This window comes from Tasmannia lanceolata, unplaced genomic scaffold (genome assembly GCF_043159265.1).
Source record: "Tasmannia lanceolata isolate RefF3 unplaced genomic scaffold, GAP_Taslan_0.1 ptg000015l, whole genome shotgun sequence".
Taxonomy (NCBI): Eukaryota; Viridiplantae; Streptophyta; class Magnoliopsida; order Canellales; family Winteraceae; genus Tasmannia; species Tasmannia lanceolata.
The window spans coordinates 11,583,375-11,598,270 of record NW_027518692.1 but is presented as its reverse complement, the minus strand read 5'-3'; the positions used below and the strand labels follow the sequence as shown (position 1 = coordinate 11,598,270).

At 39.9% G+C, this 14,896-nt stretch overlaps 1 protein-coding gene across 1 annotated transcript; it reads right to left on the bottom strand.

Moving 5' to 3' along the window:
* Positions 1-669: 669 nt before the first annotated feature.
* Positions 670-9,728, bottom strand: LOC143845806 (26S proteasome regulatory subunit 8 homolog A-like). Its single transcript, XM_077354213.1, has 9 exons — positions 9,481-9,728; positions 8,777-8,874; positions 3,247-3,471; positions 3,001-3,063; positions 2,702-2,865; positions 2,256-2,412; positions 2,071-2,169; positions 1,712-1,822; positions 670-1,094 (listed from the first exon to the last, which is right to left on the bottom strand). Exons 1-9 carry the CDS (start codon positions 9,668-9,670, stop codon positions 954-956), a joined length of 1,248 nt encoding a protein of 415 aa, XP_077210328.1. The 5' UTR covers positions 9,671-9,728; the 3' UTR covers positions 670-953.
* Positions 9,729-14,896: the final 5,168 nt, after the last annotated feature.

Sequence of the window (14,896 nt, the reverse complement as noted above, 5' to 3'; positions counted from 1 at the left end):
GCGGGCCGGCTGTTGCATGAGAGCAGCCACATAGGCTCACTTTTCAACAGATTTTGTGTTATTCATTTAATTCATCTGAGGTGGCTGCTCTCATGCAACAGCCAGCCTGCGAAATGCCTTCTGCGATGGTCCCTAGCAAACCCCTAATGAATCTAGCAAATCCCCAATGAATAAACGTAGCGACAATTTCATTACACCCTTTAATACTTATTAAACTCGTTGAACCGCTCACAATTAATGAAATGACATCAAACTATCAGACATCCATATTAATCATGTATCAATTTCAAGAGGACCCATGTCCTCTAAATATTAGGCCCTGTTTGTTTTGGTTTTTTTAAGAACAGATTGCAAAGTCATAAACTGATTATTGGACTCAAAATTACATTCCCTGTTTGTTTTGGATTCTGAGAACCAATTGTGAGTCAAAAAACTAATTAATTGAGAGTGATTCAATGAGTTTGATGCTCTGTGTTTGAAATCTAATCCATCAAGTAAAAAGAAAAAAGAAATAACAAGAGATGGTGCTTAAGCTGTTATGGTTGGGAAAGAGAAGACATTGAGACATAACTTGATAACCTAGCAACACACACATAGAAAGGGATATGCGAGTCGGAAAACCCCAAAGAAAAAACAAAGAAACATCACATAAGGGAAAAGAACAAAGAATGAAAAATTGGGACCACTGATTTGGATGGCTAGTAAGCCTAGTATAACACGATTAGAAAGTTTTTTGGGCCCAAGCCCATTTGTTTTCAGCCCGCTATAATGAAACATTTTGTGTGGGACCCATAACAGATTTGTCTAAATATCAAGCAGACTGTTAAAACAAGTAATAATAAGTCAACAGGGATAAAAAGAGCCAAAGATCCAAGGCTACTGATATTATCTAATCACCTTGGCTGTAGAAATACAAGTTGAGAAGAACAAAGTAAACCCCAGCTGCAGTATTTTCACTTCCATAGTTTCCTTAGAGACATGTTCTTCTCGGTCTCCTTCTTCATTACTTTCGCCACTGCCATCTCAAAATCCTCCTGTGTTACATGAACCCTTCTCTCCCTTAGAGCGAACATTCCGGCTTCTGTGCACACCGCCTGCAGATAGGAATGAACGAACAAACAATTTTCATCAGAAGATCGAATTGCCCTTGTTAACAGATTATACAAAATGATGCAAGGAAGACCAGAGTCCCAGTTGACTCAAAACTTGATCAACTACTCAACTGACTTTCTCAAGTTTAAAAAGTTAAGAGCTGAATTTTCAAGTTATTTTAGTGCTCAAACAATAACTGAGTTGATTGAGATGAACCAATCTGTAACTTTGTTAAGCACTTGCAAAAATTTCATGATCCATATAGGGCCCAACTGCCCAAGTCAAGTCAACCTACAACTCGGTCACTTTTTCACTTCCTAGTCTCGGCATATTGTACAATCTGATTTTTCAAGTTCCTTTATTTTATTTTATTGCTTTTTCAAGTTCCTTTATCTCAGATCAAGTTTCTTTTTTCATAATCTGATTTCTTAAGTTCCTTTATCTTAGATCAAGTTTTTTTTTTCTACTTTCTTTAAGACGGAAAAAGAAGGCATTGCTCTTTGCGAGATAATCAGCCATCTCACCCTCCAATTTTTTTGTGTTGTGCAAACAGAAAGGCAAAATTATGCAGCATACACGAATTAACAAACAAGCACTGGTTACATGGAATGAAACGCACCTTGAGCTCTGCGCCAGATGCGCCATTCATCTTTTCCGCAATCTTCTTCAAGTCAATCCCACGCATCAAGTTCATTCTTCTCGAATGTATTTTTAAGATATCCCAACGGGACTGAAAACAAGAAATACCCAGAAATGAAATTACACTATAGCACACTAAATTAGCAAAAGAACTTACCATTATGCACACAAAAGCTACATAATGCAGCCCACATCATAGAACATGTGTGGTAGTGATGTGGGCCACTCCACTGTTCCATGGAAGTCATAAAAAGAAGACTAAAAAGAAGCGCATCGAATTTGTGTGCATGTATAAATGGAGACAGTAAATATTTTGGCGTTGCTGGATGTAGCATTCACCTCTTCGTTGGGATTCGGAAACTCGATCTTCCTGTCAATCCGTCCGGGCCTGAGGAGGGCTTGATCCAAAATATCAATCCGATTTGTAGCCATCAAAACCTATGAAAAGGGATATGTTCTGTATTAAGTATATGATCAAGTTAAATTTACTTTCCACAAACTTCACTAGAGAAGTAAAACAATACTTTGATTTTGTTGGATGCTTCAAATCCATCAAGTTGATTAAGAAGCTCAAGCATGGTACGCTGCACTTCGCTGTCACCATTGCCCGTCCCTGATTCCATGCGAGCAGACCCAATGCTATCAATCTCATCCATGAAGATGATTGATGGAGCATGTTCCCTGCAAAAGCAAGAAGTCACAACTTATTGGGCATTATATAATACTTGTAAGCATTAAATGGTTCTACCATGCATTTCTTTTGATTCAAAAGCACTTCAGACAAAAAACAAAGGAAAAAAAAACAGAACATATCGATGACTGAAAAGATAATACAAATTTTTGGAAACAATATACATCAAAACTTGGATTGTATTTACATGGTTCCCTTGAGTTGAATAGCAGACATACTGGGGTTAATAATCAGTAAACAGCAGAACAACTTCCCAAAAAGAACAAAAAGAAAACAAACCTAGCCATGACAAAAAGTTCTCGAACCATTCTAGATCCCTCACCAATGTACTTTTGAACCAACTCGGAACCAGAAACCCTGATAAAGGTGCAATCAGTATGATGAGCCACTGCTCTCGCTAGCAGAGTTTTACCCGTACCAGGTGGCCCATAAAGCAACACTCCCTGAGTATTCACCAAAGAAAGAGAATGAGTTTTCTATTCCATATAGACTGCCGCACATATGCAATACCAATCAATCAGCAGCATACACATGTAATACAAGGAACAGAAATAATTCCTCTGCATGGCAAAACATACCTTTGGTTGAGCTATTCCAAGACTCTCAAATAGTTCAGGGTGTTTAATTGGAAGTTCAATGACCTGAAAAGATTACAACAATTGAGTGCAGATATATTAACTAAATTAGCAGTAACCTATTTATCAAAAAATAATTATGAAAATTAACCTAAGACATGAATTGGGCCCATAGGATTTTTGAAGCTATGAGTAACTAAATGTGTCCTGAATGCAAAATAAATCAAGATTTAGCGTTAAGCCCTAAACCTCTTTTATCTCTTTAATTTGCTGGTCAAGGCCACCAATCATGTCATATGTAGAATCAGGAACCTTCTCGACTTTCATAAGATTGACCAAAGGATCTACTTTGCTTGGCAAGATCAAGTGAAGCACATAACTATCATTGCGAAGAGCAACTCTGGTGGATGGTGTGATCTTTGTAATATCAATATTCTTATCAATATCAACAACATACTTCCCTTCTGGATGAACCTGAAAAAGAGAAAAAATTTATAGCTCATTGGGAATACAATAAAAAACAATATCAGGTTCCTCATTACATTCAACAGCTTATAAGAGAAAAAAGAAAACACTTCTTTACTATTAAAAAAGAAACACTTCTTTCATTCAACAGCATAACAGAGGGAAATGAGATTTTTTTTTTCACTAAAAAACATTGCGATATTAGAATATGGAGTTTTATCCAATTGACAACATCAATATCACCATTCTTAGTAACATCTCGAGTTTTCCAATTGGGGGCAAATGTTTGAAAAATATTAGATGCACCAAGTAACACATATCGCACGAGATATAAAAAACACCACCATATAACCCGGATGTAGAAAATTGGATACTGAATTCTTATTATGTTTATTCTTTGAAGGAACAGTTAAATGAGAGAGAGAGAGAGAGAGAGAGAGAGAGAGAGAGAGAGAGAGTAGAACAATGGAAAGGAAAGTTGTTGATAGTTTATATTCCACCAAGTCCATGCAGACATAAGGGCACTTGACTTTGCCCTCTGATGAACCTGGGAAAGAACTCAGCCTTTCCGAGAAAACCATTCAGTGCAACCTCCGAGAAAACCTTATTGAAAATTGGGCCAACAATCACCTTGGCAGGATTGTTTGCATGACATATGCAAAACAAACAAACAAAAAATCACAGGGGTTAAGTTAGTCAATTGAGGCAGACGGACATGTAATCTAATGCCAAAACGAACTTGATCCCATGCCCCTCACTATAAGAGGCGCTCCTTGCCACTCATTACAGAGGCACCGGCTACTGAAGAGAACCGAGTTCTGCCCACAGGGCCAAAGCAAGGTATACAAATCTCAAGCAAGATCAAAAGCAATAAATGATCCAGACTTTTCACCAAAATAAAGGGAGACAATGGATGTGCTCACTTGTATTTCCAACAGGATATTTTTATTTATGACATAGGGTATCCCTACCCCATTCAGGGCAGGACTAATCCCTACGGATGCACGCAATCACCCGTATACCACGTGCATCAGGTAAGGCCAGGGGGATTCGAACTCGCATCTATGGTGAGCAAACCCACGATGCCAGCCGATTTGCCAACAAGCTTACTGTAGTCACCCTAAGACTGGCAGAGTCCTAGATGAACTTCAAGCTACCTTAGATAACGACCCCGAGTAACTTATCGCCCTAAACCATCTTAATTATACTCCATCTTATGAGTTGATGAGCTTTGAACCCAATCTATGCGTGGTCAAGGGCCTAAATTTGTCATAATGCCTTCAGGGTCAGATTAAACCTCTTCCTCCAAGTTTCAAACTCATCTAACAACCAGATCGCCATCAAAACCCACAACAAATTATAGACATCCATTTTGTCCCTCCACCCAATCATGATCTATACGGCCACAGAATTTGAAGTATGATATTGCTCCTCTCAGATGCCCTCTAAGTCGTGAGAATTAGAGAGAATTTCTCCTATGTGGAAGGCTCCTCTGCTTGGTTGGTTCAAGTTGAATTTTGATGGAAGCTCAATTGGTAATCTGTGTCGTGCTGGCATTGGGGGTTTGATACGCGATGCCAATGGTGTTATTTTGATGTCATTCTCGGGTCTGGCTGGCTTTTGTGATGCTAATGAAGCCGAAGCAGAAGCTCTACTTTTTGGTTTGGTTTAAGATGGTATTCTAAGTATAATTTGGGCCCTCTCGTTATTGAAGGTGACTCGTCAAATACTTTGGCATCGGCGTCGAACAAAGTAGAGGACCTTGGAAGCTTGAAAATACCATTGCCGAGATTCAGGATTTGTGTATTCAATTTGTCCTAAACTTCAACATATGAGAAGATCGGCCAATGAGAAGGATCGACTGCCCAAAGATTTCCTCCACAACCCAATATATAGAAATAAATATGATCTGGAATTCACGACCAGATTTGGTTAATCTCAACCTTAAGATTCAGTGCTTGACTTGATCATAACTTCAATGGACGTATTTGAGCGAAATTTGTATAGGAATCTACTAAACAAAATGATCCTAGAATTCAATAGTTAGATCTAGTCAAATAACTGAAGTATAAGTCCAAACCAATCTTTTGATTGGACTTTCATATAGTCAAATTATTGGATATTAGTTCTCCTTCTAGTTGTAAATCACATACAATCTATCTCAGAGCTCTTAAGGTTTCTAAAGAATAGTCATCCACACACCACCCTCCCCCCACCCTCTCAAGGCAATTGTAAAGAAATGCATGTTTACCTCTCCCTATCCTAAAGTAGCTCGAGAAAGCTAGGGAAAGTGCCAGAACCTCACCCCTTTCCCATTCCCCACGCTAAACCTAATAATATTAGCAAATCGCTCAAGAATAGGGCAAAATGAATTCCATGCTCCAAAGCTGCAACCTCTACCTAACCTACCTATAGCCCGCCCACCCATCCCTTCCCTTCCCCATACTTGCTTTTGATAACTTTTCTCTAAAGAGCCTTTCTTTTCTCCCCAAACAACTAACGCAGAGCCTTATTTCTCACCACCAAATTTTCAATCTTCAAACCACCACTTTTCTCAGGTAAAAAACCCATATCCCAATTAATTAAGTGATTGAGCCTTTTGCCTTCTTCCTTCCCCACCCATAGACAATCCCCTAGCTTTAAAAGCGTACTTATTTTTTGGGTAATAGCTTTTAGACATATCCATATAAAATTTCAACCCTATGACATAGTAAGTTGACATAGTTAGTGCCTTCAACTAATGAACTTAATACACAAACCCAAACCAGATAACACAATAGTCCATCTTTCTTATTTATGATCAGCAGCTGGATTGAACTTGCACGAAGGACTGTACCTAAAAATTTAAATTAAGAATTATTATGTTAGATATTTACATGATTTTTTTTGGTTTTAACTGAGAATGGGTTTCTTTGAGCAGCTGTTACAAATTACAGTATCAGTTGTCAATCTACAAATTTTTAAGCAATGCCCTGCCAAGATCTTCTTTTTTTTTTTGAATGGTAACAGATTTCATTAAAGGACTGGGAAAGATTGAGAAAATCCACCCACAAAGAACAAGAACAAAATAAAAAGAAAGAAGGAAATACAAGCCAGTCACCAAAACCCTTATGGTCCATCAAGGTAGCAAAAAATCAAACAAATCTAGATTCTGCCTATTTACTCCATCCTTAGCAAGTTTATCAGCAATCCCATTTGTAGATATCCTCACATGAGCAAAATTGAGATAGAAGCCTTCAGACCTTTCCTTGATCTCGTCGAAGAATTGAACAAATCTCCAAGGATGAACCAAGGATCCCGTAAGCCACCTAACGACATTAAGAGAATCTCCTTCCACTATAGTTTGGTTCAATCTATCTTTATCCAACATGATTATGCCACGATGAACCTCCCATACGTCAGCTTCATTGGCATCCGCTATTCCAATAGGACCTGAGAACGACGAAATGACCTCCCCCGAAGAATCCCTCAACACGCCTTCAATACCCGTAGATCCCGTATTTCCAAAACTAGAACCATCAAAGTTTAATTTCAGAAACCCAACTGGTGGAGCTTGCCATAGTTGTACAATCCGGGATCTCATCTACTCGCTATTACAAATCAGTCTCCAACCCTCCGAAAGTTCAAAAGCCGAGACAAAGTGGAAGAGAGGGAGGGATCTTGCCCACACAATCGTAACAGCTATAACATTAATAAAGAGAAAATGAGATGATTTTGGTACTCCTTCAAATCATTCCTTTCCTTCCTTTCCATAAAACCCACATCGTGGCCAGCAAAGACAACGACCATAGCACCCTACATTTTTCTCTCCACGGGATCAGCGACCACCCTTCAAATAATTCTTGAATGGAAGAAGGAAAGACCCAATGAATTCCAAATCTCGAAAGTAGCCCACCCCCACCCCAAACCTCCCTAGCATTTCTACAGTGAATAAAAATATGATCCACCGACTCCCCCGCTTCAATGCATGGGGCACAATGGTCAACTATTAGCATATTCCTCTCCCTAAGGAAATCAATTGTCTGGACACGACCACGAAAGGCCGTCCAACTAAATGCACACCCTTGTAGGAGCTTGGATTTTCCAGACCTTTGTCCAATTAGAGGATGAAGAACAGGGAACCAACTTATTATAAAAAGACTTAATAGAGAATAACCCAGAACATTCCCAGATCCACACTCTTTTGTCCGTCCTCAAAGAGCTAATGTAAGTATCCTCAAGCGTCTGCAGAAGTCTAACAATAGGCAAAATTTCTCTTTAAAAAAAATTCCTCCTAAAAGCCGGCCTCCAGATCGCCCTATCACCTGCTCTCTCAAAACAATCATTAACCATAATAGACTTATCCGCTGCCACCAAATATAAATGGGTGCCCCTGCCAAGATCTTAGAAGCAGGAATCTTACTAATGGGTGCCGCTCCCAAGCTAGAACCGTGATTCCGCTCCCCTTATGACGGGAACCGCTCCCATGGCGCTCCAAAAGAGACGGGAATCGCTCCCAACCTATTTCTATTACTCCATCAGTCTAACCACCACCAACTAACTAGCATCAAACTCCTCTAACTCATCAAAGTACTTCATTAGAGCAAGCATAAAGGCGTTTTCAGAAGGCATGAGTAAATGGGGCATGAAAATGGAGACGGTTAGAAATCACTACTTTTCATGTACTTAGATTTTGAAAGATATATACAAAGACAGATAGAAATTACCACTTTTTGATGTACTTGAATTTTGAAAAACATATAAAGAAAATATTGCATAAACGCTACCATGGCGCTCCCAACCTTAGACTCTTCTAGACCCTCATGCTTCCCCGCCCCCGCTCCCACCTCCGAGTTTCTAAGGCCAAGATAGGTCGAAAAACAATATCCTACTCCGTGAAGTACGTTTTCCCTGCTCCATGAGGTACATGTGGATGCTACCTGTCTCCCGAACAAACAAACACACGCATGCAGCATACACCCCAACGCCCGCGCGCACGCACACACACACACACGAATACGCGCACACATGCTTGGGCGTGTGTATGTGGGTGCATGTGTGTTGGGATGTGCACACGCACACGCATTGACCCACAGTTAATACTTCTTATAATAAGAGCAACAACTTGAAAAAATATGTATAAAAATGTATGGTCCCAAAAGGGGGAAAAGATATCCAAGGTACAATACCGTTCAAAAAAAAAAAAAAAAAAGACATCCAGGTTACAAAATGACTTATTAGTGTAATACTTGAAAGAAATTAGATCCAATACTCCCAAATTAGACTCGTGTGCATTCTTAACCAGCAACAAAAGCCATTATAATACTTATCATACCTTAACTAAGACTTTCGATTTTCCCATGACTTTCACCACTTCCCCAACATACGATCCAGGCTCTTGAAGCAACTGCAATTCCTCTCTAAGCATCCTCACTGTCCAATTCCAAAACAAATACCAGATTCACAAAGCAACTCAATATTCCAAATCTAAAATATTTTAAAACGCATACAAGATTCACAAAGCAACCCAATATCCCAAATATAAAATATTCAACAAAGAGTCATTTCTACACAAGGAGTGCATCATTCTAACGTTCCAAATTCAGTCATTCAAATTCCAAAACAACCTAACAACCCCAGCCCACAAATACAAATAAACTCACAGAATTGAAATATAGATAATGCCCTAAAATTTACTCCAAAACCCAGTATATAGAAATAAATAGTAATAACTAGAGACAGAATTCCAAGAACTAGAACCCATAATTGATGTAAGAAGTAGGGTTAGGGTTTCAGTACTTTTCTTCATCGCGAAGCAAAAGCCCAGAACACAGAAGTAAGAATTAGGGTTAGGGTTTCATCTTGCTTCATGAATTATTGATGGAATCACCTCTAGAATTGAGAGAATTGGCCTAAGAATTAGGGTTAGGGTTTCAGTACTTTTCTTTGTTGGGAAGCAAAAGACCAGATCATTGATGTAAGAATTAGAGTTAGGGTTAGCGTTTCATCTTAATTGATGAATTATTGATATGGACTGACCTCTGGAATTGAGATCGTTGCGTTGGGCTTCGAGGCGATTGAGATTGTGGGTCTTTTGACGGACTTGAAGCTGGAGATCGTGGATGTGTTGAAGGTAGTATTGCCTCAGACCTTCTCCTTGTTTCACCATCTTTGTCCCTGATGACAAAATCTCCTCTCCATGCCTTCTCTCTATGGATGTCGTCGCCATTTTCTTCCCTTCAATTGCTTAGCCTTTGTGTTTTACCCAAAACCTAGTTCCCTTCCTGCTATTAAAAACATATAGGAACTTCAATTCCCACTGCCCACTTTTTAAATTTCTGCACCCTATCTTTTTGTCGTTTCTAAGGTGTTGGGGGTTCTTGGGAAACTTTTTCTTTAAAATACTTATCTTTGAATGTTTTTCTTGGGAAAAAAAATTTTCTTTTTTAAATGTTTTCTTTATAATTTTCAGTGGAAAAAATTTATAATTTTTGGAGGAAAATTTATAATTTTCTCTGAATTTTTTCTACGGAAATATTTTCTCTAGAAAAAACATACCATTCCAATACATTCAGTACCTTTTTCTAATATCTAAATCCGAAGAATTTGATCACCCAACCATCAACCCCTCAGCGATGAGTAGCATAATTTTGAAGTAGTGGTTGAAATAATTGGTCAAGATCTACATGTAGTATGAGCATAGGTAGGATCTCCATTAGTAAAGGTGGTAAACCTCACTCTCCATTAGTAAAGGTGGTAAACCTCACTGGTACAGGTAGTTCGAGACCAGGTGGCAGTGAATAACCCAAGAAATGGGTGGTTGGTGCTGAGTGATTTTCTTCATTTCCCTATAATTGGCTTGTTGCATGCATCTTTTCATCTATTTCTCTCTTATTTACATGATTTTATCGTGCCATTTTCCTTTCCTTTGTGTATGATTTGTTTCATTTGGGCTCATTTCGTTTTCCCTTCCTGCGGGTTGAAGCATCATGTCACCTTCCGGCTCCACCGTTCAGATATTGTCTGGTTCTAAGTCGTAATCCGCCCTGGTTTTAAAACTCATCTACATATGGAGTCAGGGCAGAGCTACACGTAGCATTGGGGGGTGGGCGGGTGGTTCTGCGCATGCTGAGCTGGGCCAAACTCCTTAATAGGCCCAACTCAATTGGGCTAGCCTCTTTAAGATTTGAAGCATGTCCCCCTTATCTATAAGCCTGCCCCCTTATGTATAAATCCTGGCTCGGCACTATATGGAGGGAAGGATTCACAATTCACATATATAGCCCAGGAATTTTCTCTCCTTTTCCGATGTGGGATCTTATAATCCACCCCCCTTAGGGCCCAGTGTCCTCGCTGCACACCCCCTTTAGGGCTCGGCGCACTCATCAGCACACTGTACTGGAGGATGTACTGCTCCAATGCCATTCTGTCACGCGACTCATGCCTAGGGGTGGCAACGGGCGGGGCCAAATGTTGCATTCCCCATCCCTGCCTCAAGGAAAATTCCCTGCCTCGTCCCCGCTTCAGGGATGGCAAGGAATCCCCGTCCCCGCCCCGCATACTATGGGAAAACATGTTTAATAGATTTTTTATTGGAAAATTCTACTAAAAATGCATTTGACAAAGATATTAGGGAAATTTAGAAATACAAAATGAAATTTGTTCTACGGTAAGTGTGGCTACCCAAATTAAAAGCGGCAACCCAAATTTAATAGCAGAAAATTCAATTTTGTATAGGGATTATGGGGTGGGGCGGGAGCAATCCCCATCCCCTGCTTCGGGGAATTTTTTCAATCCCGGTCCTCGTCTCTGCTTAAATCAAGGAATCCCTGCCCCGTTCGGGGCGGGGCGGGACGGATCCCCTCTTTTCGCGGGTTGAATTGCCAGCCCTAGTCACACCTCGACTCCATTGTGCCGATATTGTCAGGTTCTAGGTTGCAATCCGCCCCTGTTTCAAAACGTGTCTACACATGGAGGGAAGGGTTCACATATATAGTCCAAGAACCTTCTCTCCATTTCCGATGTGGGATTTTTACACATCATTTCTTCGAGTCTTTCTCTCTTCTCTTCATGGCTTTGTTGCAGGCTCTGATGAAAAAAGATGCTATCAATGAGGAAATGAATGAGGTTTTTAGACCGTAAAAACAATAAGATATTGGCCTCCGTCTTGAGCATGGTTTTAAATTTCGACCGAAATTTCGGATTTCGGTGGAGACCGACACCGAAATAAATCAAAACCGAAACGGTCATTTATTTCGGCCGAAATTTCGGTTTTTCCGAAATTTGACCCAAAAAATCTGTTTTTTTAACATTAATTTAATATTTCACCGAAATTTAAACCGAATTTCAGCCGAAATTTAATAATGAATAAAATGTTGTTTTCGGGTTTTGTACCAGATTTCGACCGAACTTTCAAATTTTGAAGGTCCGAAACCGGTACCGAAACCGAAATTTTAAACCTTGGTCTTAACTAGTGAGAATACTTAGCGAGTTTATCTCTCATGCACATACCCATCATAAATTTTAAAGTTATAAATAGAAGACACTTATCAACCACGATCTTTTGTTATATAGAAATATCAAACAGAATAACTTGGTGAGCCTCTCACTTCAAGTTACCCATTTACCTACCAACAAAAAAGAGTTTATGTTATCACTTTTTGCCCATAGCAAATTTGGCAACATCCTAACTATATTCTGGTGAAATTTTGGATAGGAATCGATATTCATGTGTTGCAGATATCACAACTATTTCTTTCTAATGTTCGTGACTAAGTTAAAGCACAGATTTATGTGTCATGTAAAAAATGATATTGGAAGTTTATTACCTCTTAGCAAAGCAAATTTCATCTTCATCGTGATTGGACAATCATTGTAGTAGAGTTGGGGTTACCAGGCTGCATCTACCTCCTATATTGAACCTTGAACAATTTTGTCATCTTTCCTAGAATAATTTTGTCGTTCTGGAAGATGATCCTGAGATAATATCAACGCTCACTTATTTTGATTTGTGCACACTTTATTGTACACTTTTTTTATTTTTTCAATCTAAAATAACTTTCAAACCGTGCATCACACGCGTAGTCTCACTAGTGTAAAATTTGAATCTGGGTGTAAAACCCTGGTTCAATGGGGCTTTAATTTTGTATTTTCACTATTACACTTGCGCATGAATCTTCTTATCATTTTAGTGTTGGTATTTTAATACAAAAGTGGCTCTTGTTGGTATTTTACAAAGTTGTTTTGTTTACAAAAAGCAGCCACTTTGGTTTTGGAAAATGAGTTTGCTCACTTCCTTCACAAAAGCGAATAGTCCCGTATTAGAAAGTGGAGAAAAGCTTCATGGGTTTATATGGCTCTTCACTTCTTTAGCTTTGTTAATGAGAAGAGGAGAAAGGAGGCCTATGCGCATGAGCCACCAAGTGGACCCGATGGGCTTCTGGCTATACCTCGCGTGCCGCCCCGCCCCTCTCGGTTCGGCCGGCCGCGTGTGGGAGTCAAGGTTTTTCCCTTCTCCCTAAATTTTAATTTTGCCAGTCAAACATTACATTTACCTTCGCCGTTCTTAAAGATAACGCCGACATTATTAGGTAACCCACCTTACCTGGGTAAACCGCCTTACCAGAACGCCAACGTTATTAAGCAAGCCGGTGTACCTAGGTATGCCGACTTACTGGAACGTCATTATTACTGGGTAAATAACGCCGCCGTTATTTTACGAATAACTGCGCCGTTCTTAAATGTTGTGGCTTTTGGGATGTGACATTTCGCATTTGTAACATCTTTTGAACGGCTCTTTGTTTCCCCAAGGTTCCCCATAGGTTCAACTAATCACCTTTACCTTGTTGTTTTGATGCTAGCAAACCCAAATTTATTAGTCTTTATGGACTAATATGTTGCTTTGTAGTATTGTGCCTTAGACAGGAAAGTCAAATGTCAAACCAAAGATAGCACATTTAGCACAATACAACTCAACACATGGCTTGCGGATCAACATGTACAATGAACCAAAAGAGCTTATACATACATTGAAGACATCATCCCCTAAAGTTGTTCAAGTCAAAAGCTCAATTTAAAGATCCCACAAGCATGCCTTGCAAAGTGCCAAAAGAAGCTTGGAGATGAACTAGCATTGGTGACCACCTCATGTACCATTGAAGATGTTCAAAGAATGGAGGAAGTCACAAGACCCAAAGAAAGTTGAAGAGTTCACTCACAAGTTGAAGATGTCCAAGAAAGTGCTAAGGAGCCAAGACAATCCAAGAAGACTCAAGGTTCTACCTTTTATAGATTGTATTGGAGTCCTCTTGTCAAATGTATTTGCACTTTCAAAAGGTTTTCAAATGGTTTTCATAACAAAATTGACATCTTTGAAAACCATCTGCACACCCCAAAATGTGTTTGTAAACGTTAGACAAAAGCCCAAAGACCTTGGCCCAAAGCCCTAAAGTTTAAACATGTAAAACCAAGTTTTCAAAACAGGATCGGTCGACCGAGGCATCCCGAGTGACCGCGGGATGGATGCTAGAACTCCAACATTTACCCGATGAAAGTGGACCGGTCGACCGAGGCAAGCCCGGTCGACCACGAATGGGCTCTTAGAAATTTGGGAGCCATCCAGAAAGGTCTTGGCGATCGACTTCCATTGGTTCGGCCGACCGCGGATAGGTTTTGGACAAAAAATAAAAAGTCCAGAAAGTCCTCGGCGGGCGACCGCGACACCCCCGGTCGACCGCGACGGTCTTGAGATTCAAAATAAAAAATGAGGACCCGATAAGGGTGGACGACCGCGACACCCGGTCGACCGCTCTCGTCTGGGAAAGTAGCCGTTGGGGCTTGCACGACTTGCTTTTTCTTGGCCCATTATTTACGGTTTTGCCCCCAAACGGTAATATCTTTGCTTGGGCTATTTATACCCTATCCTTGACCTTCTAAACAACCTTTTGCAAGATCATTTCACATCTTTTTGAGCTTACACAGTCCAATGTAAGGTTTTTAGGTTTATCATCTTCAATGCTTTGATTTGTGCATTTTTACATTCAACAAGAGGATCTTCATAGCGCTTTTATTGGTGTAATCTTTTGGAGAGATTATGAGCTATTCATTGTATGTGTTAGCCTATCAAGAGGCATTGAGTGAGCTTCATCTTCTTCCTATCCATTGTATTCGGGGTCTACGATTCGACCCAACAACAAAAGTGAATCCGGTTCGCGAAGAGGAGCGATTCCTTTGGAGGTGGTTTGCGAAGAGGGTTAATCTCCTTGGAAGTAGTTCGCGAAGAGAAGTGATTCCCTTGGAGGGGGTGTGCGAAGAGGGTTGATCTTCTTGGAGACATTTTTGCAGAGAGGGTTTGTTCCCTTAGAGACGGTGTTCATTGTAAAGCTTGGGGATTCGACGATTGTGCAATCCCATCATAGTTAAGAAAATTTTCAAGGAAAAACCAAGTACTTGGGTA